This window comes from Oncorhynchus kisutch, linkage group LG26 (assembly GCF_002021735.2).
Source record: "Oncorhynchus kisutch isolate 150728-3 linkage group LG26, Okis_V2, whole genome shotgun sequence".
Classification (NCBI taxonomy): domain Eukaryota; kingdom Metazoa; phylum Chordata; class Actinopteri; order Salmoniformes; family Salmonidae; genus Oncorhynchus; species Oncorhynchus kisutch.
Window position 1 is genome coordinate 39,430,651 of NC_034199.2, and position 24,441 is coordinate 39,455,091.

The following is a 24,441-nucleotide window of genomic DNA, read 5'->3' on the forward strand; positions in this document are numbered from 1 at the left end:
GACTTAAATTAAGGTTACATTTTGATTTTAAAATTAAACCATTTAGTGTTCAGCGAAATAACAACACAATGTCAAATACAGGTAGCCTAGTCAAATTTGTATTTATTTTTATTTCACCTTTATTTATCCTTTTTGGGATAGGGGCAGCATTTTCACTTTTGGATGAATAGCGTGCCCAGAGTGAACTGCCTCCTACTCTGTCCCAGATGCTAATATATGCATATTATTATTAGTATTGGATAGAAAACACTCTGAAGTTTCTAAAACTGTTTGAATGATGTCTGTGAGTATAACAGAACTCATGGCAGGCGAAAACCTGAGAGAAATCCAACCAGGAAGTGGGACATCTGAGGTTTGTAGTTTTTCAAAGCTTGGCCTACCGAATACACATTGAGATATAGATGAGGTTGCACTTCCTAGGGCTTCCACTAGATGTCAACCATCTTTAGAAACTGGTTTGAGGATTCTATGATAAAGGAGGGGCTCATGAGACCTCTGAGTCAGTGGTCTGGCAGAGAGCCTCGGTCTCATGACGCGCGCTCCCGACAGAGTTACCTCTCGTTCCAATGCTTTTTTGAAGACAAAGGAATTCTCCGGTTGGAACATTATTGATGTTTTATGTTAAAAACATCCTAACGATTGATTCCATACATCGTTTGACATGTTTCTAAACGCCTGTAATGGAACTCGAGTTTTTGTCTGGACGAAATGCTCGCGCCTTATGAAAATGGATTACTGGCCTGAACACGCTAACAACAAGTGGCTATTTGGACATAAATGATGGAACTTTATGGAACAAATCAGTCATTTATTGTCGAATTGGGTTTCCTGGGAGTGCCTTCTGATGAAGATCATCAACGGTAAGTGAATATTTATGGTGGTGTTTCTAACTTTGTTGATTCCAAAATGGCAGATATTCCTCTGGCTGTTTTGTGCTCTGAGCGCCGTTCTCAGATTATGCTTTTTCCGTAAAGTTTTTTTGAAATCTGACACAGCGGTTGCATTAAGGAGAAGTCTATCTTTAATTCTGTGAATAACACTTGTATCTTTTATCAATGTTTATTATGAGTATTTCTGCAACATCACCGGATGTTTTGGAATCAAAACATTACTGCACGTAAGGCGCCAATGTAAACTGAGATTTTTGGATATAAATATGCACATTATCGAACAAAACATACATGTATTGTGTAACATGATTTCCTATGAGTGTCATCTGATGAAAATCATCAAAGGTTAGTGATTAATTGTATCTATATTTCTGCTTCTTCCTATCTTTGGCTGGAAAATGGCTGTTTTTTGTGACTTGGCTCTGACCTAACATAATCATATGTTGTGCTTTAGCTGTAAAGCATTTTTGAAATCGGACACGTAGACCTCTTGAAGCTAGGGGGGCACTATTTTTATGTTTGGAAAAATGTAAGTTCCCAAAGTAAACAGCCTATTTCTCAGGACCAGATGCTAGAATATGCATATAATTGACAGATTAGGATAGAAAACACTCTAAAGTTTCCAAAACGGTCAACATTTTGTCTGTGAGTAAAACAGAACTGATATTGCAGGTGAAACCCAGAGAAAAATCAAACCAGGAAATGGCTTCTATTTTGAAAACTCCATGTTCCATAGCCTCCCATTGCTCCTTTTAAAGGGATATCAACCAGATTCATTTTCCTTTCGCTTCCTCAAGGTGTCAACAGTCTTCAGACATAGTTTCAGGCTTTTATTTTGAAAAATGAGCCAGAAAGATAACATTGCGTCAGGTGGTCACATGAGCTTTGCTCGCGCAACAGAGTTCGGACAGCCATTTCCTTTCCCTCTCCTACGGAACAAGACCGTTGCGGTTGATATATTATCGATTATATATTTTAAAAACAACGAGGATTGATTATAAAAAACGTTTGACATGTTTCGGTGGACATTACGGATATTATTTGGAATTTCCGTCTGCGTTGTCGTGACCGCTCTTTCCTGTGGATTTCTGAACATAACGCGACAAAAAAACGGAGGTATTTTAGATATAAAAATAATCTTTATGGAACAAAAGGAACATTTGTTGTGTAACTGGGATTCTCGTGAGTGAAAACATCCGAAGATCATCAAAGGTAAACAATTCATTTGATTGCTTTTCTGATTTTCGTGACCAACTACCTGATGCTAAGTGTACTTAATGTTTTGTCGTGCGATCGATAAACTTACACAAACGCTTGGATTGCTATTATTTGACTGGGGCGCTATGCTATTCAGCGGTTGCTGATGACAATTATCCCGCTTAAGGGATGGGTAGCGTCAAGAAAGAACAAGATGCTTATCTTTCATTTGCTGTATTGGACTTGTTAACGTGTGAAAGTTACATATTTCAAAAAAATATTTTAGAATTTCGCACGCTGCCTAGCCAGTGGAACCCCTGTGCTAGAAAAGTTAAGGTTATTTACAACTGCGACCTGGCCAAGCTAAAGCAAAGCAGTGCGACACAAACAACAACACAGAGTTGCACATGGAATACACAAGTGTACAGTCAATAACACAATAGAAAAAAAGAAAGTCTATATACAGTGTGTGCAAATGGTGTGAGGAGGTAGGCAATAAATAGGCCAAAATATGCGAAGTAATTACAATTTATCAGATTAACACTGGAGTGGTAAATGAGCAGATGATGATGTGCAAGTAGAGATACTGGTGTGCAAAAGAGCAGAAAAGTAAATAAAAACAAAATGGGGATGAGGTAGTTAGATTGGGTGGCTATTTACAGATGGGCTATGTACAGCTGCAGCGATCGGTTAGCTGCTCAGATAGCTGATGCTAAAAGTTAGTGAGGGAAATAGAAGTCTCCAGCTTCAGCGATTTTTGCAATTCGTTCCAGTCACTGGCAGCAGAGAACTGGAAGGAAAGGCGACCAAAGGAGGTGTTGGCTTTGGGGATGACCAGTGAGATATGCCTGCTGGAGCTCGGTGGGTGTTGCTATCGTGACCAGTGAGCTGAGGTAAGGCGGAGCTTTACCTAGCATAGACTTGTAGATGACCTGGAGCCAGTGGGTCTGGTGACGAATATGTAGCGATGGCCAGCTGACTAGAGCATATAGGTTGCAGTGGTGGGTGGTATATGGGGCTTTGGTGACAAAACGGATGGCACTGTGATAGACTGCATCCAGTTTGCTGCGTGGAGTATTGGAAGCTATTTTGTAGATGACATCGCCGAAGTCGAGGATCGGTCAGATAGTCAGTTTTACGAGGGTAAGTTTGGCGGCATGAGTGAAGGATGCTTTGTTGTGAAATAGGAAGCCAATTCTAGATTTAATTTTGGATTGAAGGTGTTTAATGTGAGTCTGGAAGGAGAGTTTACAGTCTAGCCAGACACCTAGGTATTTGTAGTTGTCCGCATATTCCAGATCAGAACCGTCCAGGGTAGTGATGCTAGTCGGGCGGGCGGGTGCGGGCAGCGAGTGGTTGAAAAGCATGCATTTGGTTTTACTAGCGTTTAAGAGCAGTTAGAGGCCTCGGAAGGAGTGTTGTATGGCATTGAAGCTTGTTTGGAGGTTAGTTAACACAGTGTCCAAAGAAGGGCCAGATGTATACAGAATGGTGTCGTCTGCTTAGAGGTGGATCAGGGAATCTTCCGCAGCAAGAGCGACATCATTCATATAATAGTAAGACAGATATCATTAATAAGAAGGGGCTAGAAGCATCTTATATGGTGAGCTACTGAATGGCTAGGACAGGCAAGCCCCATACTATTGTGGAGGACTTAATTTTTCCTGCCTCTGCAGATATGGCTGGGACACTGCTGGGGGAAAAGGACAAAAAAACAATACAAACAATGCCTTCATCAAACAACGCTGTTTCACGACTTATCAGTGACATGGCAGGAGATGTTTAGAAACAATTACTGCTTCGCATACAAGCCAGTGAATTATATGCGTTACAGCTGGATGAGTCAACAGACGTGGCGGGCCTGGCACAGCTGCTCGTATATGTCCGGAACGTTTATGGGGGGTCCTCTTGAGACTAGGGGCAGTATTTCATTATTGGATAAAAAAAACGTGCCCGTTTTAAGCGCAATATTTTGTCATGAAAAGATGCTCGACTATGCATATAATTGGCAGCTTTGGAATGAAAACACTCTAACGTTTCCAAAACTGCAAAGATATTATCTGTGAGTGCCACAGAATCAATGCTACAGGCGAAACCAAGATGAAACTTCAACCAGGATATGGGCAGAATTTTTGAGGCTCTGTTTTCCATTGTCTCCTTATATGGCTGTGAATGCGCCGGGAATGAGCCTGCCATTTCTATCATTTCTCCAAGGTGTCTGCAGCATTGTGACGTATTTGTAGGCATATCATTGGAAGATTGGCCATAAGAGACTACATTTGCCAGGGGTCCGCCCGGTGTCCTTTGTCTAAATTGGTGCGTAATCTTCAACTGGAGGCGGAGATTCAGAGGAGAACGCACACTTCCACGAACGATATATCATCGAAGAGATATGTGAAAAACACGTTGAGGATTGATTCTAAACAACGCTTACCGTGTTTCAGTCGATATTATGGAGTTAATTTGGAAAAAAGTTCGATGTTTTGATGACTGAATTTTCGGGTTTTTTTGGTAGCCAAACGTGATGCACCAAACGGAGCGATTTCTCCTAAACAAATAATCTTTCAGGAAAAACTGAACATTTGCTATCTAACTGAGAGTCTCCTCATCGAAAACATCCAAAGTTCTTCAAAGGTAAATTATTTATTTGAATGTTTTTCTGGTTTTTGTGAAAATGTTGCCTGCTGATGCTAACACTAAATGCTACGTTAGCTGCGCTAGCTATCAATACTGTTACACAAATGCTTGTTTTGCTATGGTTGAGAAGCATATTTTGAAAATCTGAGATGACAGTGCTGTTAACAAAAGGCTAAGCTTGAGAGCTAGCAGATTAAATTATTTTCATTTGCGATTTTCATGAATAGTTAACGTTGCGTTATGGTAATGAGCTTGAGGCTGTATTCACGATCCCGGATCCGGGATGGCTAGTATCAAGAGGTTTTTAAGGAAGACATCCTCTTCTGCAAACCAGGACAACAGGAGAATATATTTGTAAAGTACTGTACAGCTTGGTGACATCAAATGGACTTTGGTGGTCAAGATGTGTTGGTATCTGTACTGATGACGCAAAAGCCATGACAGGGAGACATAGTGGAGTGGTAACGTGCGTGCAAGCAGTTGCTCCCGACGCCACTTGGATACACTGCAGCATCCACCGAGAGGCTCTTGCTGCCAAGGGAATACCTGACAGGTTGAAAGATGTTTTGGACGCTACAGTGAAAATGGTTTGTGTATTTTCTGCATTATGCAATGATATGGGCAGCGACCATGTAACGCTTTTACATGTGCGCTGGTTATCAAGGGGCAAAGTATTGACATTCCTGTTTTAGTTTTCTTTACTGACTATAACTTTCACTTGTCTGACCGCTTGCATGATGACCAGTTTCTCACACGACTGGTCTCTCTGGGTGATGTTTTTTCCGCCTGAATGATCTGAATCTAGGATTACAGGGACTCTCCAACTATATTCAATTTGCGGGACAAAATTGAGGCTATGATTAAGAAGTTGGAGCTCTTCTCTGTCTGCATTAACAAGGACAACACACAGGTCTTTCCATCATTGTATGATTTTTTTTTGTGCAAATGAACTCAAACTAACGGACAATGTCAAATGTGATGTAGCAAAGCACCTGAGTGAGTTGGGTGTGCAATTACGCAGGTACTTTCCCTAAATGGATGACACAAACAACTGGATTTGTTATCCCTTTTGTCATGACTGTCCTGATCAGGTCAGGTTACAGGAGACCACAACCCTACAGATTTATCTCTCAACCCCAACAGAGGAGGAGCGATCTAGGGCTCTGAAGATGACCATGGTGTGAGGGGTTTTATGAGGGGTTTTATGACCCCTCACGCCCATGGTAAATCTTAGGCCACAGACAAAATTCCATTGTCCTCTCACTATGGAGAACCAGCCTCAGAACGTTAAACATGCAATAGAGGGACTTTGGAACAATGTTTTCTGTCAGCCACAATGGTGGTCATGACGATAGATGGAATTTGAACAGTTATGTCATTTTTGTTTTGTTATTAAACGGTTAATAGATGACGTTGTTACGAAAACATTGTAACTTTAAGTTTTCCCAGTATATGCTTGATGTTTATACATTGTACTTGTGTGGAAAATGTCCAAATCAAAGAGAATGTTTTGGTAAAGATGAAATGTGAAGTTAGTTGTCTAAAATTGGATTTGAGTCAAATCTAAACCTTGGTACGCCCAGAGAATTGCCCTAAAGGCAGTTACGCCCACTTCTGACCCGAGGGTATAAGACATGTGAGTTAAGAATTGACATATCAAACTAAGTGGCCCAAGCTGCAGCCAAGGTCTAAAAAGTCAACGAACCCAAAACGCAACACAAGGTTGAAGATTATCTTTTTTTCTACCCATGCCCATGATGAGTAGCTGTGTCTAAGCGGGTGAATTCAAGCCGGACCACCTAGCCTCCACTCTCCATCGAATCGTGGTATCTACACTGTTTCATTCCTATGCTGTGAGCTCTGAGCTACAGAGCTGTCTGTCCTCAGAAGACCCCTTCCAGAGCAAGGGCGAGGAATCAGACCACTAAGCCAAAAGGACACTGACCTCATGAGGACAACCAGAGAGTTGCGTCGGAGAAGTGCGTCATTGAGAAGCCTAAACGACCCACCCATAAGAGCGGCAGTTCGGGGCAAGGCTAGGGTTAAAATAAGCATAGCTGACAAATGCACCCAAATGTATATTTTTCTCGTGTACTTTCTCTTTTTCTCTCTCTTTTAAAACCCCATTTTGGAGGTGCCATAGTGTGTTGGCCCGTTATACTAAGTTCTAATCAATAGCCAAGACTGTGTTTTTGTGTATCTTTTATCATTTTAGCTTTCTAGTAAATAAATAATCAACTAAGATTGGTGTGGTATGAACTCATTGGTGAGACCCGGGTCTGTGCAGATTCCCAGATTATGCGACGTTCAGAATGAGATTGTAGAGGAAATTGCTTAATTAGCGACTGTTGTAAAATGGATATTCAGATATTCTTTGAGATAATTTGGGAAATAGAAACTCAATAAAACAAATTGTCCCATGGTGCCCCAGGTTAATGAGTTTAATAATGGCTTGATTCATTTAATCACGCAATTAGAAACCTTTAATCATTCGATGAGCGACAGTCGTCACATTGACTAATACAACGTCACACCATTTTCATGCCCTGCCTCCAGTCCACTTACCAATATCTGAACAAGAGAGCCTCATCGAAATTGCAACAAGCGGTTCTGTGAAAATGTAATTTGATCAGAAGCCACTGCCAGATTTTTGGATAGGGCTGCACTCAGAGTTTCCTGCCTTGGCAAATCGTGCAGTTAAGACACTGGTGCCCTTTGCCACCACGTACCTAACTGAGAGTGGATTCTCAGCCCTCACTAGCATGAAAACTAAATACAGGCACAGGCTGTGTGGATAATGATGTAAGACTGAGACTCTCTCCAATACAACCCAACACTGCAGTTATGGACGTCCTTTCAAGCACACCCTTCTCATTAACCTGTGGTGAGTTATTCACAATTTTTGATGAACAAATAAGGTTTTATATGTAAGATTGTTAAATAAAGAGCCATATTATTGATTATTTATTGTGCCCTGGTCCTATAAGAGCTCTTTGTCACTTCCCATAAGCCGGGTTGTGACCAAAACTCTCATACATTCTTATCTTTAATAAATGTATAGTGTGTGTGTGTGTGTGTGTGTGTGTGTGTGTGTGTGTGTGTGTGTGTGTGTGTGTGTGTGTGTGTGTGTGTGTGTGTGTGTGTGTGTGTGTGTGTGTGTGTGTGTGTGTGTGTGTGGCAGGCTTTCAATGATGGCAAATAACAACATTTGAGAGTGCACTGACCCTGGTGCTAGAGGGGGTACGCAGCTGGAGGTTGAATGTTTGAAGAGGTATGGGACTATAAAAAGGTTGGGAATCACTGGTTTAGTGTATTCTGATTTTCTATCAATTCTGTGGCTTCTTCAATTACATTGAGCTGGTTTCTGATGTACTGTTCCTTCTTTTTTCTTAGTGTATTTCGGTGATGTTTTTGTGTTTTACAATAGTTTAGGTGTAGGCCAAGTTTTCTGGGTCTCTGTTTTTGGTTGGATAGATTTTTCAATTTCTATGTTAGTTCAAATCAAATCAAATTTTATTTGTCACATACACATGGTTAGCAGATGTTAATGCGAGTGTAGCGAAATGCTTGTGCTTCTAGTTCCGACAATGCAGTAATAACCAACAAGTAATCTAGCTAACAATTCCAAAACTACTACCTTATAGACACAAGTGTAAGGGGATAAAGAATATGTACATAAAGATATATGAATGAGTGATGGTACAGAGCGGCATAGGCAAGATACAGTAGATGGTATTGAGTGCAGTATATACATATGAGATGAGTATGTAAACAAAGTGGCATAGTTAAAGTGGCTAGTGATACATGTATTACATAAGGATGCAGTAGATGATATAGAGTACAGTATATATGTATACATACGAGATGAATAATGTAGGGTATGTAAACATTATATTAGGTAGCATCGTTTAAAGTGGCTAGTGATATATTTTACATCATTTCCCATCAATTCCCATTATTAAAGTGGCTGGAGTTGAGTCAGTGTGTTGGCAGCAGCCACTCAATGTTATGGTGGCTGTTTAACAGTCTGATGGCCTTGAGATAGAAGCTGTTTTTCAGTCTCTCGGTCCCAGCTTTGATGCACCTGTACTGACCTCGCCTTCTGGATGATAGCGGGGTGAACAGGCAGTGGCTCGGGTAGTTGTTGTCCTTGATGATCTTTATGGCCTTCCTGTGAAATCGGTGGTGTAGGTGTCCTGGAGGGCAGGTAGTTTGCCCCCGGTGATGCGTTGTGCAGACCTCACTACACTCTGGAGAGCCTTGCGGTTGTGGGCGGAGCAGTTGCCGTACCAGGCGGTGATACAGCCCGACAGGATGCTCTCGATTGTGCATCTGTAGAAGTTTGTGAGTGCTTTTGGTGACAAGCCGAATTTCTTCAGCCTCCTGAGGTTGTCTGTGATGTGTACGCCAAGGAACTTAAATCTTACTACCCTCTCCACTACTGTTCCATCGATGTGGATAGGGGGGTGTTCCCTCTGCTGTTTCCTGAAGTCCACAATCATCTCCTTAGTTTTGTTGATGTTGAGTGTGAGGTTATTTTCCTGACACCACACTCCGAGGGCCCTCACCTCCTCCCTGTAGGCCGTCTCGTCGTTGTTGGTAATCAAGCCTACCACTGTTGTGTCGTCCGCAAACTTGATGATTGAGTTGGAGGCGTGCGTGGCCACGCAGTCGTGGGTGAACAGGGAGTACAGGAGAGGGCTCAGAACGCACCCTTGTGGGGTCCCAGTGTTGAGGATCAGCGGGGTGGAGATGTTGTTGCCTACCCTCACCACCTGGGGGTGGCCCGTCAGGAAGTCCAGTACCCAGTTGCACAGGGCGGGGTCGAGACCCAGGGTTTCGAGCTTGATGACGAGCTTGGAGGGCACTATGGTGTAAATGCCGAGCTGTAGTCGCTGAACAGCATTCTCACATAGGTATTCCTCTTGTCCAGATGGGTTAGGGCAGTGTGCAGTGTGGTTGAGATTGCATCGTCTGTGGACCTATTTGGGCGGTAAGCAAATTGGAGTGGGTCTAGGGTGTCAGGTAGGGTGGAGGTGATATGGTCCTTGACTAGTCTCTCAAAGCACTTCATGATGGCGGAAGTGAGTGCTACGGGGCGGTAGTCGTTTAGCTCAGTTACCTTAGCTTTCTTGGGAACAGGAACAATGGTGGCCCTCTTGAAGCATGTGGGAACAACAGACTGGGATAGGGATTGATTGAATATGTCCGTAAACACACCAGCCAGCTGGTCTGCACATGCTCTGAGGGCGCGGCTGGGGATGCCGTCTGGGCCTGCAGCCTTGCGAGGGTTGACACGTTTAAATGTTTTCCTCACGTCGGCTGCAGTGAAGGAGAGTCCGCATGTTTTGGTTGCGGGCCGTGTCAGTGGCACTGTATTGTCCTCAAAGCGGGCAAAAAAGTTATTTAGTCTGCCTGGGAGCAAGACATCCTGGTCCGTGACGGTGCTGGTTTTCTTTTTGTAATCCGTGATTGACTGTAGACCCTGCCACATACCTCTTGTGTCTGAGCCGTTGAATTGAGATTCTACTTTGTCTCTATACTGACGCTTAGCTTGTTTGATTGCCTTGCGGAGGGAATAGCTACACTGTTTGTATTCGGTCATGTTTCCGGTCACCTTGCCCTGATTAAAAGCAGTGGTTCGCGCTTTCAGTTTCACGCGAATGCTGCCATCAATCCATGGTTTCTGGTTTGGGAATGTTTTAATCGTTGCTATGGGAACAACATCTTCAACGCACGTTCTAATGAACTCGCTCACCGAATCAGCGTATTCGTCAATGTTGTTGTTTGATGCAATACGAAACATATCCCAGTCCACGTGATGGAAGCAGTCTTGGAGTGTGGAATCAGATTGGTCTGACCAGCGTTGAACAGACCTCAGCGCGGGAGCTTCTTGTTCTAGTTTATTGCCTTCATCAAACCATTCGTCATTGATGTTCATTTTCTTTGGTTGTCTGCTTGAATTTGTTTTTGATTGGGCAGCTGACAGGTTAAATATACTGTTGAGGTTTTCTACTGCTAAGTTTACACCTTCACTGTTACAGTCAAATGTTTTGTCTAGGAAGTTTTCTAAAACGGATTGAATTTGTTGTTGCCAAATAGTTTTTGGGTAGGTTTCTACACTACTTTCCTTGCATCTGTAGCATTCCTTAATATTTTGGAATTTCTCTGGCTTTGATGCCTCAAGATTTTTATTTACCTTTATTTAACCAGGCAAGTCAGTTAAGAACAAATTCTTATTTTCAATGACGGCCTGGGAACAGTGGGTTAACTGCCTGTTCAGGGGCAGAACGACAGATTTCTACCTTGTCAGCTTGGGGGTTTGAACTCGCAACCTTCCGGTTACTAGTCCAACGCTCTAACCACTAGGCTACCCTGCCGCCCCGATTGAGTATTGCTCTCTTCAAGTAGACTGTGATTTTGCTGTGATCTGATAGAGGTGTCCATGGGCTGACTGTGAACCCTCTGGGAGACTCTGGGTTGAGGTCAGTGATAAAGTAATCTACATTACTTCTGCAAAGGGATGAGCTGCAGGTGTAGCTACCAAAGGACTCCCCTCGAAACCTACGTTTGACCAAGTGTGTGACAAAGCTGCAGGAGTTTTTGTTGGTTGGTTTGTCATAGTAGTGGGGTATATTGGAGAGGGAATGCTATCACCTCCAGGTAGGTGTGTGTGTCCCCTGTGTGCTGAGAGTGTCAAGTTCTTGTCCAGTTCTGGCATTTAGGTCACCACAGACTGGTACATGTCTCTGGCCTGGAAGTGAATGATCTCCCCATCTAGGATGGAGAAGCTGTCATCAAGTATGGGGATTCTATTGGGGGGATATAGGTAGCACACAGGAGGACATTTTTTTCTCTGTAGAGATCATTTCCTTTTTAATTTCAAGCCAGAGGTAAAATGCTCCTGTTTGACAAATTTTATATAGTGGGTTAGGTCTTCTCTATACCAAATCAGCATACCCCCTGAGTCTATTCTCTGTTTCACACTTGGGAGTTTGGTAGATGGGACTACCAGGTGTGTGTGTCTCTTTCTATCTCTCTCATTAAATTCAAAGGGCTTAATTGGCATGGGAAACATTGTATTGCATTGCCAAAAGTAAACATTACACTCACAAGTTTTAAAATAATATAGACATTTCAAATGTTATATTATTGGCTATGTACAGTGTATAGTTGAAGGGAAAATAAAGGGAAAATAAATAAACAGATTGGTTGTATTTACAATGTTGTTTGTGCTCCACTGGTTGCCCTTTTCTCATGGCAACGGGTCACACATCTTTCTGCTGTGACTGCACACTGTAGTTCACCAGATATGGGAGTTCAACAGATAGTTCAACAGATATGGGAGTTTATCAATGTTTGATTTGTTTTCAAATTATTTGTGGATCTGTGTGATCTGTAAGAAATATGTGTCCCCAATGTGTTCATACATTCGGCAGGAGATTCGGAAGTGTAGCTCTGTATCTCTCTCTCTCTCCATCTGTCTCTGTGGTTGTGTCTACACTTGATACCTACATGCTACTTTTGCTATCAGAATATGAAGATCGCACTGAAAAAAGACACGTCTAGATGCTCAAAAGTTGCTTTGTGGTCTGATTGTGTTCAGATCTGTCTGGCCAGCAGGTGGTCAGGGATGCATTGTGTGTGGATTTCTCCTCAGTCTGGACACAATCAGGCTACCAAAAGCACATACAGTTGGCTACGTCATCAGCTACGTCATCAGCACTCCTCCCACAAGTCTCCTCGTGTGGTTTGGGACTGAGAGGCACTTTTTCATTAAAGCGTTGGAGGAAATACGCCACTAGCGTGTGAGGAACGTGTTTGCTTGTCCCATACATGCTAGCCAGCTAGCTAATATTTATGAAAAAAAATGTTTTTTTTTGCTTGGCTAGAGTTATGCTGACCCGTTTGCAATCCCTTTTAGCGTTGCATATGCTACCTATAGTTAGCGCCAGTAGTTAGCTACTGCCATCAGTTTTTGTTGTGTCATATTTAGCCTATTCCACCATTTATAGACTGCATATTGGCATTTGAATATAGCGCGGGAAAAGGGAATCAGGACACGCTGGACACAGTTACATGTAGATGCATGCCGTTTTCTGAAGTCTAGACACAGCCTCTCTTTCTCTCGCTCGGTCTCTCTCGTCTTTCTCACAGGATACACATTAAACAGAGTCGAGAAGTGACTGTACCAGTCCTTCTTTTCCCAAACTCCTCTAGAACATCATGTGAGTCTGTTGCTGGGGAAGGATTATGGATTTCATTATCATCAACCTTGTCTTAAAATATTTCTTAAACCTGTTCCCAGACTATCGGCTGTGCTCTGCACACTCCAGTTTCTACCCTTGCACAATAACAGACAGACAAATAGCCCTTCGTTCTATCTGCAGGTGTAATTGATACCAATGTTTCTGTCCTTCGATGGGCCCCAGGATCTCCTGGCCCCTCAGCCTCCTGCCTAATCAATCAGGGTATTGATATCCCCCGTCCCTGGTCCCCTGGTCGATGAGTGCTAAGAGTGAGCACCTGACTATTAACTACTGTGTGGGTGGGGTGTTGGTGTTGGATGACACGCATACACTAACAACATTGTCTTGTTAGGTACATTGTGGTTTTTGGCACAAAAAAAAGTTTTGTTTTTGGTCAAAAATACTAAAAGCGTCATGAAATATACAAAAATAATTGTTTCATCTAGGAAATCTGTTCACCAAGTATTCAACACATAAATACAAAAATAGACGTGACTGTCTCAGTGTAATCAAGGTATGAAATTATTGTTATTTTCAAATGAACTCTGCAAAAAAAGAAACTTCCCTTTTTCAGGACCCTGTCTTTCAAAGATAATTAGTAAAAATCCAAATAACTTCACTGATCTTCATTGTAAAGGGTTTAAACACTGTTTCCCATGTTTGTTCAATGAACCATAAACAATTAATGAACATGCACCTGTGGAACGGTCGTTAAGACACTAACAGCTTACAGACGGAAGGCAATTAAGGTCACAGTTATGAAAACTTAGGACACTAAAAGAGGCCTTTCTACTGACTCTGAAAAACACCAAAAGAAAGATTCCCAGTGTCCCTGCTCATCTGCGTGAACGTGCCTTAGGCATGCTGCAAGCTGTTGGATCGGAGGGTGAGGGCTAGGGCCATTCCCCCCAGAAATGTCCTGGAACTTGCAGGTGCCTTGATGGAAGAGTGGGGTAACATCTCACAGCAAGAACTGGTAAATCTGGTGCAGTCCATGAGGAGGAGATGCACTGCAGTACTTAATACAGCTGGTGGCCACACCAGATACGGACTGTTACTTTTGACCCCCCTCCTTTTGTTCAGGGACACATTATCTCATTTCTGTTAATCACATGTCTGTGGAACTTGTTCAGTTTATGTCTCAGTTCTTGAATCTTGTTATGTTCATACAAATATTTACACATGTTAAGTTTGTTAACTCAGCTTACTTTCAGCAATCTCTTTTTGGGCTTATTTGTGGTCAATTTGCAGTGTACAAATTATTGTAATTATGTTCCGGCTCTCGGACAAAAATCGGCCCACGGCTGAATCTAGTTGCCAACCCCTGATATATAGTATTCATTTTTTATATCTGTGTCCATATTGTCCATTACTTTCTAGTGGATAGACCATATGGTTCAAGAGAATGGCCTAATGAATGAAAAAAACATGCTGTCAACAATGCAATTATTTTCAATAAATGTTTCAATTAACTCTGTAAATTAACATTTACATCAAAGACGTATTGACATAGTGATATAAATAAATGTGTAAAAAAAATACATAAAGGGTTTTTCATGTTGAAACCCTCAAGCTTTTTTTTTTTTAAATATCATTTTAGATTTTAAAATATAGATTTTACATGTGATAAGGCCACACAGAGGGCCAGAGATAATTAGGCCAATGTGATAATCTGAAGTATTCAAAAAGGCCACTAGATGCCATCTGATAAAATTGCATATATTCCTTGAAAGTTACCGAAGTTCTGGTAGGTTACTGGTAAACTTCAAAAGTTTACAGTTGTATACCCTCCCTTTGCAACCCTGCTCCCACCAATCAATACAGTATGCATCACTGGCACTCGCTCTTCTCTCTGAACCTAAGATTCAAGAACATCTAGTGACTATCGCTCCAAATGTCAAACGCTCTCTGGCTACAAAGCTTTTGTTTTCCCACCTGCGAGGGATTGATCCAGCCTACACACTTTAGAGAGAGAATGATGGAGGATGCTGTGTTCTTGAGGACCTTCAATGCTGCAGAGATTGTTGGGTACCCTTCCCCAGATCTGTGCCTCAACACAGTCCTGTCTCGGTGCTCTGTAGACAATTCCTCATGGCTCAGTTTTTTGCTCTGACATATATTGTCAACTGTGGACCCTTATATAGATAGGTGTGTGCCTTTCCAAATCATGTCCAATCAATTGACTTTATCACAGGTGGACTCTAATCAATTTGAAGAAATGTCTCAAGGATGCACCTGAGCTCAATTTCGAGTCTCAAGGCAAAGGGTCTGAATACTTATGTGAATACGTTTAAAAAAAAAGATTTACATAAAAATCTAAAAACCTGTTTTCGCTTTGTCATAATGGAGTATTGTGTGTAAATCGATGAGGATTTTTTTTAAATTATTTAATCAATTTTAAAATAAGGCTGTAACGTAACAAATTGTGGAAAAAGTCTAGGGGTCTGAATAATTTCCGAATGCACTGTACCTCCATCTCCACAGTCTGACAATGGAGACTTTGTTCCCTAGCCGGCCGGACGCTCTGCGGTCCATTTGTGGTTGTCATGAAGTGTGCGTGGTTTGTGGGTAAATGTATCACTGCCATCAACCACAGATGCAGCTTTCTGCATTTTTATTTCCTAATGTACTGTGCCTTTCAGCAGTGTGTTGCAATAGACAGAAGCAACCTATATTGTTAATACTTAACAGGCTGCTTTGGGATGGCTGGGTAGCCTAGTGGTTAGAGCGTTGGACTAGTAACCGTTGCAAGTTCAAATCCCCGAGCTGACAAGGTACAAACAAGGTACAAGGTACAAATCTGTCATTCAGATGGCCTGTTCCTAGGTCGTCATTGAAAGTAAGAATTTGTTCTTAACTGACTTTTAGTATTGGCCTAGATAAATAAAGCTTTAAAAAATATTGTTTAAAAAAAAAAAAAAGAACAAACAAGATCTAGAAAAGATAAGGTAAAAAAATGTGAAGCTTTTTTTGTATGGTAGAACCTGGCCCGGGGCATTCTCTATGATAAGTGTATGTCAAATGAGTGGGTGTGTAGATTAGTGCATTGCGTGTGTGTGTTCGAGAGTGTGACGATGTCCTGTCTCTTCCCTGTCAGCTCCTGTCACCTCTACTGTCACCTCTACTGTGCAGCACAGCTCCAACCCACACAGCTACTGTCACCTCTCATCTCTCCCCTCTTCCACTAGGCAGCCCAAACACACATTCACTCAGGCACAAAAACATGTGTCAATAGATAAACATAGGCACACACCTACATATTTAGCTATTTACACACTCACTCACTCACTCAGTGCTTGACTCATTTTGAATTGGCAGCCTGACAAAAGAGGAGTTTTTAATAATTTGTCTTTCCATCCTACTCACCTCCAGTGACTTGCCCAAAATGAACTTCTACCAACAGAACATGTCCTTATTTCTCTTTAATAGTCTTCATTCTTCCTCCCCCACACCTTCTTCCCCTCAATCTCACAAAGCTTACTACTCACTTAAAAATAGACTGCTATCGCTTTGTGGGGAGGGATGCTCTTTGGTAGTTGCAGTCAGATCTGATCAATAGTTACATACTGTATCCATAGATTCAGTCCTCTTTGAACAAGTGGAGAGTCCTGTTTAACAAACTGAGTGGTATAGTAAGGCTAAGTGCAATCACAAGCAAGAGAAGGCTTGAAACATCTAGTTTAGTTGGTGGATAAGTCCCATAGCCCTCAGATATCACCTTAGTAATGTCAAGGATAGAGAGCAAGGACAGGTGACTGTCTGTCTTCCTATCTATTCATTTGTTGTTGGTTCTCTTATTCATCATTCAGTACCTAAGGTGGGGAGAAGTCTGTCCATAATAAAGTGCTGCTTTACCTTCTTAGCAGCACTATCAACAAGGCAGGTCCTACAGGCCCTAGTTTTGTCACACCTGGACTAAAAACGGAATTAGGAAAATTGCAATTGACTCAGAACAGAGCAGCATGGCTGTCCCTTGAATGTACACAGATAACTAATATCTCTCCTGGCTCAACGTGGAGGAGAGATTGACTTCATCACTAATTGGATTGATGAGCAGTATTGACATGTTGAATGCATCGAGCTGTCTGTTTTGAACTACTAGCACACAGCTCAGACACCCATGCATACCCCACAAGACATGCCACCAGAGGTCTCTTTCACAGTCCCCAAGTTCAGAACAGACTATGGGAGGTGCACAGTACGACATAGAGGCATGACTACATGGAACACTATTCCACATCAAGTAACTGATGCAAGCAGTACAGTGTTATTTAAAAAAATTATAAAAACACACCTTATGGAACAGCGAGTGACTGTGAAGAAACACCAACACACACACACACACACAATATCATACGCATTAGACACGTTAGAGGTTGACCGATTATGCTTTTTCAAAGCCGATAACGATTAATCGGTCGATTTAAAAAAATATATATATATTTGTAATAATGACAATTACAATAATACTGAATTAACACGTATTTTAACTTAATATAATACATCAATAAAATCAATTAATCCTCAAGTAGATAATGAAACATGTTCAATTTGGTTTAAATAATGCAAAAACAAAGTGTTGGAGAAGAATGTAAAAGTGCAATATGTGCTATGTAAGAAAGCTAATGTTTAAGGTCCTTGCTCAGAACATGAGAACATATGAAAGCTGGTGGTTCCTTTTAACATGAGTCATCAATATTCCCAGGTAAGAAGTTTTAGGTTGTAGTTATTATAGGACTATTTCCCTCTATACCATTTGTATTTCATTAACCTTTGACTATTGGATGTTCTTATAGGCACTTTAGTATGCCAGTGTAACAGTATAGCTTCCGTCCCTCTCCTCGCTCCTCCCTGGGCTCGAACCAGCAACACAACGACAACAGCCACCACATAGAAGTGTTATCCATGCAGAGCAAGGGAAACAACCACCCCACAAGGCTCAGAGCAAGTGAAGTTTGAAACGCTATTAGCGCGTGCTAATTAGCCAGCCATTTCACTTCTGTCATACCAGCCTAATCTCGGGAGTTGATAGGTTTGAAGTCATAAACAGCGCAATGCTTGACGCACAAAGAAGAGCTGCTGGCAAAACGCACAAAAGTGTTGTGAAGAATGAACATTCAGAATGAATGTTTACGCTCCTGCTTCTGCCTACCACTGCTCAGTCAGATACTTAGATACTTGTATGCTTGTATGCTCAGTCAGATTATATGCAACACAGGACACGCTAGATAATATCTAGTAATATCATCAACCATGTGTAGTTAACTAGTGATTATGATTGATTGTTTTTTATAAGATAAGTTTAATGCTAGCTAGCAACTTACCTTGGCTTACTGCATTCGCGTAACAGGCAGTCTCCTTGTAGAGTTCAACGAGAGAGAGGCAGGTCGTTATTGCGTTGGACTAGTTAAATGTAAGGTTGCAAGATTGGATCCCCCGAGCTGACAAGGTGAAAATCTGTCTTTCTGCCCCTGGTCGAAGCAGTTAACCCATTGTTCCTAGGCCGTCATTGAAAATAAGAATGTGTTCTTAACTGACTTGCCTAGTTAAATAAAGATTAAATAAAGGTGTAAAAAAAATAATTAAAACATTTGAAATCGGTGCCCAAAATACCGATTTCCGATTGTTATGAAAACTTGAAATCCACACATGGATTTCGTACTGTAGATATGTGGTAGTGGTGGAGTAGGGGCCTGAGGGCATACAGTGTGTTGTGAAATCTGTGAATGTATTGTCATGTTTTTAAAATTGTGTAAACTGCCTTAATTTCGCTGGACCCCAGGTGCTGATCCATAATAAATAAAAATACAAATTAGAATCAACCCACATATCTTGGTAAGGAAAGTAAACTGCAGGTTTATTATGCACAATGGTGTTTTCAAGGTCAAGAAATGGTTCTCGTTAGAGAAATAAGATAGAGGGCAGGTCCTGTAGAGAAAGGTATTGACCATTTCATTTAAATGCAATTCCACTAACTTTCAATCATTGCGTCTGACAGCAGTTTGCATCACAACCCTGGAAAACAATTGTTGTTGTTTTATTCCATGTCTGTTTTATAGGCCCATCTTCACTGTGTCCTGCTCTTTGATGGGACCACACTTTGTTTTATAATGAAATAGCAAAGTGATAAGAGTAAATTGAGCTCATTGCCTTTGTTTTCTGCGAGGCGTATATCTGTTTTAATTGTGTATCTATTACCATTAGAAAACCCCATTAGGGATAGTATCCATTAACAGTCATGTTTTCTTGTTCTTACTCTCATCCTGCCCTGCATGTGTGACAAGTCTATGACATTATCAGTTGGCAGGGGAACAGAGTTGAATGTCCACACTGACGTTAAAGATATTTATAACTAACCCAAGATGGTTCATCCGTGTTGTTTTCAATGGGAGCAAATGTAGTATAGTGGGCAGAACAAGCACACGCTAGTGGCGCATTCTAGCATGTATATTTACATATTTCCTTTGGGGAATATTCTTCTCTGTGAACCGCGTGTGTGCAATAACTTAATTTGCCTTTCTTTTTTTTAACTTTGGAAAATATACAAAACTTGTTCGTAACAGATTCTAGCTTTGAGAACAGAAAACTGTATTGCCATCGGGCTTTTCTTTGACAAAAAAATCAGCAGAATGTTGGCCCAGTTCCATCTCGCTCCATACTCTCCCACTGCTGGCCACTGGGCTTCCTCTCCTCACCATATTTGGTGGGGAGGGGAAATAACAACCAGATGCTTGAGATTTCTACATCCGGTGAAACATCTGGCTTCTTGTTCTGTCTGTGCTGGCATCCTGAAGGTGAAGCTAGCATACATGAATACGTTAAGATCTACAGGTAACTGTCAAAATAATGGAAACACTTGAGTAAATGATGGATACAAAGTATATTGAAATCAGGCACACAGGCATGGTTCCTGAGTTAATTAAGCAATTAACATCCCATCATGCATGTATAGAAATGCTGGGCAGGCCATTATTTTGGCTACCATGGCTATGTCCCTATAGGATGGCAATGACCCCATCAACAGGTTATTAGTGGTCACTGAATGGTTTGATAAGCATGAAAACGATGAAAACGGTTGGTCCCTGGTTGGGAGATCAGATGCTGCTGGAAGTGGTGTTGGAGGCCCACTATGAGGCACTCTTTCCTCTGGTCTAAAAAAATATATACCCCAGGGCAGGGATTGGGGACATTGCCCTGTGTAGGGTGCCGTCTTTTGGATGGGACGTTAATTAAATGGGTGTCCTGACACTCTGTGGTCACTAAAGATCCCATGGCACTTATCGTAAGAGTAGGGGTGTTAACCCCAGTGTCCTGGCTATATTCCCAATCTGGCCTTCATACTATCATGGCCACCATGATGGCCATCATCCCCAGCTTCCAATTGGCTCATTCATCCCTCCTCTCCCCTGTAACTATTCCCCAGGTCGTTGCTGTAGATGAGAATGTGTTCTCAGTCAACTTACCTGGTAAAATAAAAAATGATATGCCATGGCCATCTGTCACCAGATCTAGACCCAATTAAATACATGGGAGATTCTGGAGCTGTGCCTGAGACAGTGTTTTCCACCACCATCAACCAAACACCAAATGATGGAATTCTCGTTGATGAATGGTGTGGCATCCCTCCAGTAGAGTTCCAGACACTTGTAGAATATATGTCAAGCTGCATTGAGCTGTTCTTGTTCATGGTGGCCCAACAACCTATTAAGACACTTTATGTTGGTGTTTCCTTTATTTTGTCAGTTACCTGTATTAAGGGTAATTGTTTACACGTTGTTTAATTAATTTAACAAATCTCTTTATCATTCATGAATTCACACCCCTCTGAGATGCTCAATTACAAATGCCAGTATCCTTTTATAATGTCCTCAAAATAGATATGCTAATTAATACCCATCATAATCACTTCTTCACAGTGTTTGAACATCAAGGAAATTTGCCTAATACGCGCTGAGAGACAATCCACTTGTGTATTCACAGAAGGTTCCTGTCTTCGTTGGATACAATGGTGCCTGTAGAGACGATAGAGGGCCCCGCTTTATAATCTATTTGGGGAATTCAACAATTTTGTTTGTTAATTTGTTGGAATGAAAATGCTCAACGATGACCTGGTTATTAATGACTAGTTTAGTTTCACTTTTATTGGTACATAAAATGTGATGAATGGTCTATGGATGGTATATGGATGGTATATGGATGGTATATGGATGGTCTATGGATGGTCTATGGATGGTCTATGAATGTTTATTTATGTTCTTGTCTGTTTCTGTGTCTTTCAGGATGTAGTCTGGGGATTGAACTCCTTGTTTACCGTAAGTACCTTGTAATCAATAAACTGATTTGAAAATTATCTTAAAATGTGTTCGTTCTTGGTGTACAGTGCCTTCTGTAATGGGTGATCTATCACCAGCAACTCACAGAGGTGACAGATCAGTGCCACAACAATTACCATAACACACAGGGTATACAGTGCCTTCAGAAAGTATTCACACCCCTTGACTTATTCCACATTTTGTTGTTACAGCCTGAATTCAAAATGGATTCAATTGATTATTTTTTTCTTGCCCAGCTGCTCTCAATACCACATAATGACAAAGTGAAAACATGTTTTTAGACATTTTTTCAAATGTATTTGAAATGAAATATCTAGTTTGCATACAGTAAGTATTCACACACCCCTGAGTCAATACATGTTAGAATCACCTTTGGCAGTGAGTACAGCTGTGAATCTTTGTGGGTGTGTCTCTAAGAGTGAGTACAGCTGTGAATCTTTGTGGGTGTGTCTCTAAGAGTGAGTACAGCTGTGAATCTTTGTGGGTGTGTCTCTAAGAGTGAGTACAGCTGTGAGTCTTTGTGGGTGTGTCTCTAAGAGTGAGTACAGCTGTGAGTCTTTGTGGGTGTGTCTCTAAGAGTGAGTACAGCTGTGAATCTTTGTGGGTGTGTCTCTAAGAGTGAGTACAGCTGTGAATCTTTGTGGGTGTGTCTCTAAGAGTGGGTACAGCTGTGAATCTTTGTGGGTGTGTCTCTAAGAGTGAGTACAGCTGTGAATCTTTGTGGGTGTGTCTCTAAGAGTGAGTACAGCTGTGAGTCTTTGTGGGTGTGTCTCTAAGAGTGAGTACAGCTGTGAGTCTTTGTGGGTGTGTCTCTAAGAGTGAGTACAGCTGTGAGTCTTTGTGGGTGTGTCTCTAAGAGTGAGTACAGCTGTGAGTCTTTGTGGGTGTGTCTCTAAGAGTGAGTACAGCTGTGAATCTTTGTGGGTGTGTCTCTAAGAGTGAGTACAGCTGTGAATCTTTGTGGGTGTGTCTCTAAGAGTGAGTACAGCTGTGAATCTTTGTGGGTGTGTCTCTAAGAGTGAGTACAGCTGTGAATCTTTGTGGGTGTGTCTCTAAGAGTGAGTACAGCTGTGAATCTTTGTGGGTGTGTCTCTAAGAGTGAGTACAGCTGTGAATCTTTGTGGGTGTGTCTCTAAGAGCTTTGCAAACCTGGCTTGTACACATTATTCTTTTTAAATTCTTCAAGCAATGGCAAGTTCGTTGTTGATCATCGCGAGACAGACATTTTAAAGTCTTGACATAGCTTTTCAGGCCGATTTAAGTAAAAACGGTTTGAAAGTCAACATTGGCCTCATGATTAAATCGCTGAGCGGTTTGCTTCCTCTCCAGCAACTGAGTTAGGAAGGACGCCTGTATCTTTGTAGTGACTGGGTGTTACACCATCCATAGTGTAATTAATAACTTCACCATGCTCAAAGGGATATTCAAATTAGTTTTTTTATACATCTACCAATAGGTGCCCTTCTTTGCTAGGCATTAGAAAACCTCTTGTCTTTGTGATTGAATCTGTGTTTAAAATTCACTGCAGTGCTGAGGGACCTTACAGATAATTATATGTGTTGGTTGCAGAGATGAGGTAGTCATTCAGAAATCATGTTAACACTGTCATTGCACACAAAGTGAGTCCATGCAACTTATAATGTGACTTGTTAAGTACAACTTATTTAGGCTTGCAATTACCAAGTGGTTGAATACTTATTGACTCAAGACATTTCATTTGTTTATACATTTTTATAAATGACTAAAAACATAATTCCACGTTGTGTGTAGTCTAGTGACAAAAAAAACAGAATTTAATGCATTTTAAGTTCAGGCTGTAACACAACACAATGTGTAAAAAGTCTCAACGGGTGTGAATACCTTCTGAAGGCTCTGCATATGCCCATGTATGAGGAACAGGTAGACTGAGGATATTAAAATCTCTTATTCAACAGCACGAAAATGAAAAAGTGTAATATCTTCACACGTGTTCTCAAATTGCCATCTAAAAGAGAGATTGTTCAAGAAATATGCTTAAAATGTGTTTCTTATATTGTAAAATAATAACACATCACGAGAATGTGGTCGCACATGATCAGATAAGCCTGAAATTTCTTTTATTTTTTATTGAAAATCTGTTATCTGTGACATTTTCGTCCGATACCAATATATCGGTAAAAGGCCAATTTCAGCCACTAATATCGGTGAACCGATATATCGGACGGACTCTGGTGGTGCTGCAGCCTGATGCTCAGTCATGCCCTGATGCTTAGCTTTTAATCAGGAAGTGAGGAGCTCCCCACACAGGCCTAGCCGCCATTTTATCTCCCTAATAACACAATGCGCCTCGCTCGCCATGCACACTGTCTCTATGGCAACAGGATTATTACACTACTTTGTCAGTTAGTATCAGACAACAACAAACCTAATAGTCTGGCAAGTGGTTGTTTTGATTTAATCTTGGTTAGCAGGTTGTTGTTGTTTATTTAAACAGTTTTTTTGTAAACTTCCGCTGTCTCTCTCTCATTTCCCTCAGGATCTACTTAACTTTGATGACCCGTTGAACATTGACGCGGCCGAGCATCATCTGCGTGATAAGGTAACGAAACCAACCAGTCCACCTGGAGGGAGGTCATCTTCCCTCTATCCTGTACATGGCCTTACATGAACAGCAGGAAGTTGGAATTGTTGTCGGAAAGCTCTACAAGTAGAATGTGAGGTAGTTCTGTAGAACTCTCTCTCACCACCACTGGACTGTGAGTGGGTCAAATGGACCTTTCAGAACCACTAGGGACTAGGCTGTGGTGTATGTCTCTCTCTGTGTGTCTAAGCAGGGCACTATATAGTAAATAGGGAGCCATTTGGGATGCACCCTATGTCTCATTCTCCCTGCAGGAGACAGACCAGTGTGTCGACGTGGATTAACTTACATCCTGTTGTACACACTGCTGCTGAAACATCCAGCCAACCAGGCTGCCAAGAGCTGGTCTGGGATCAGATGTTCCCAGAGGAACTTACATCCTGACACATTAACTACCAGAACAGCGAGCCCCTAAGTCAGCCCCCCAAGAGGTGATCTGGGAACCTCAGATCCCAGAGGAACTTACATCCTGACACACTGACTACCGGAACAGCCAGCTCCCCCAAGAGCTGGTC

General features: G+C 41.6%; 1 protein-coding gene across 3 annotated transcripts in view; it reads left to right on the top strand.

The window, feature by feature from the left end:
- The window catches only part of LOC109871034 (NEDD8-conjugating enzyme UBE2F-like), a 104,641-nt gene that overhangs the window by 56,551 nt on the left and 23,649 nt on the right, over positions 1–24,441 (top strand). For all 3 annotated transcript variants that reach the window (XM_020461800.2, XM_031805657.1, XM_031805655.1), the window contains 2 exons: positions 21,253–21,285; positions 23,822–23,884. In XM_020461800.2, the coding sequence (XP_020317389.1) occupies positions 21,253–21,285; positions 23,822–23,884 (96 nt within the window). The remainder of the gene's footprint in view (positions 1–21,252; positions 21,286–23,821; positions 23,885–24,441) is intronic.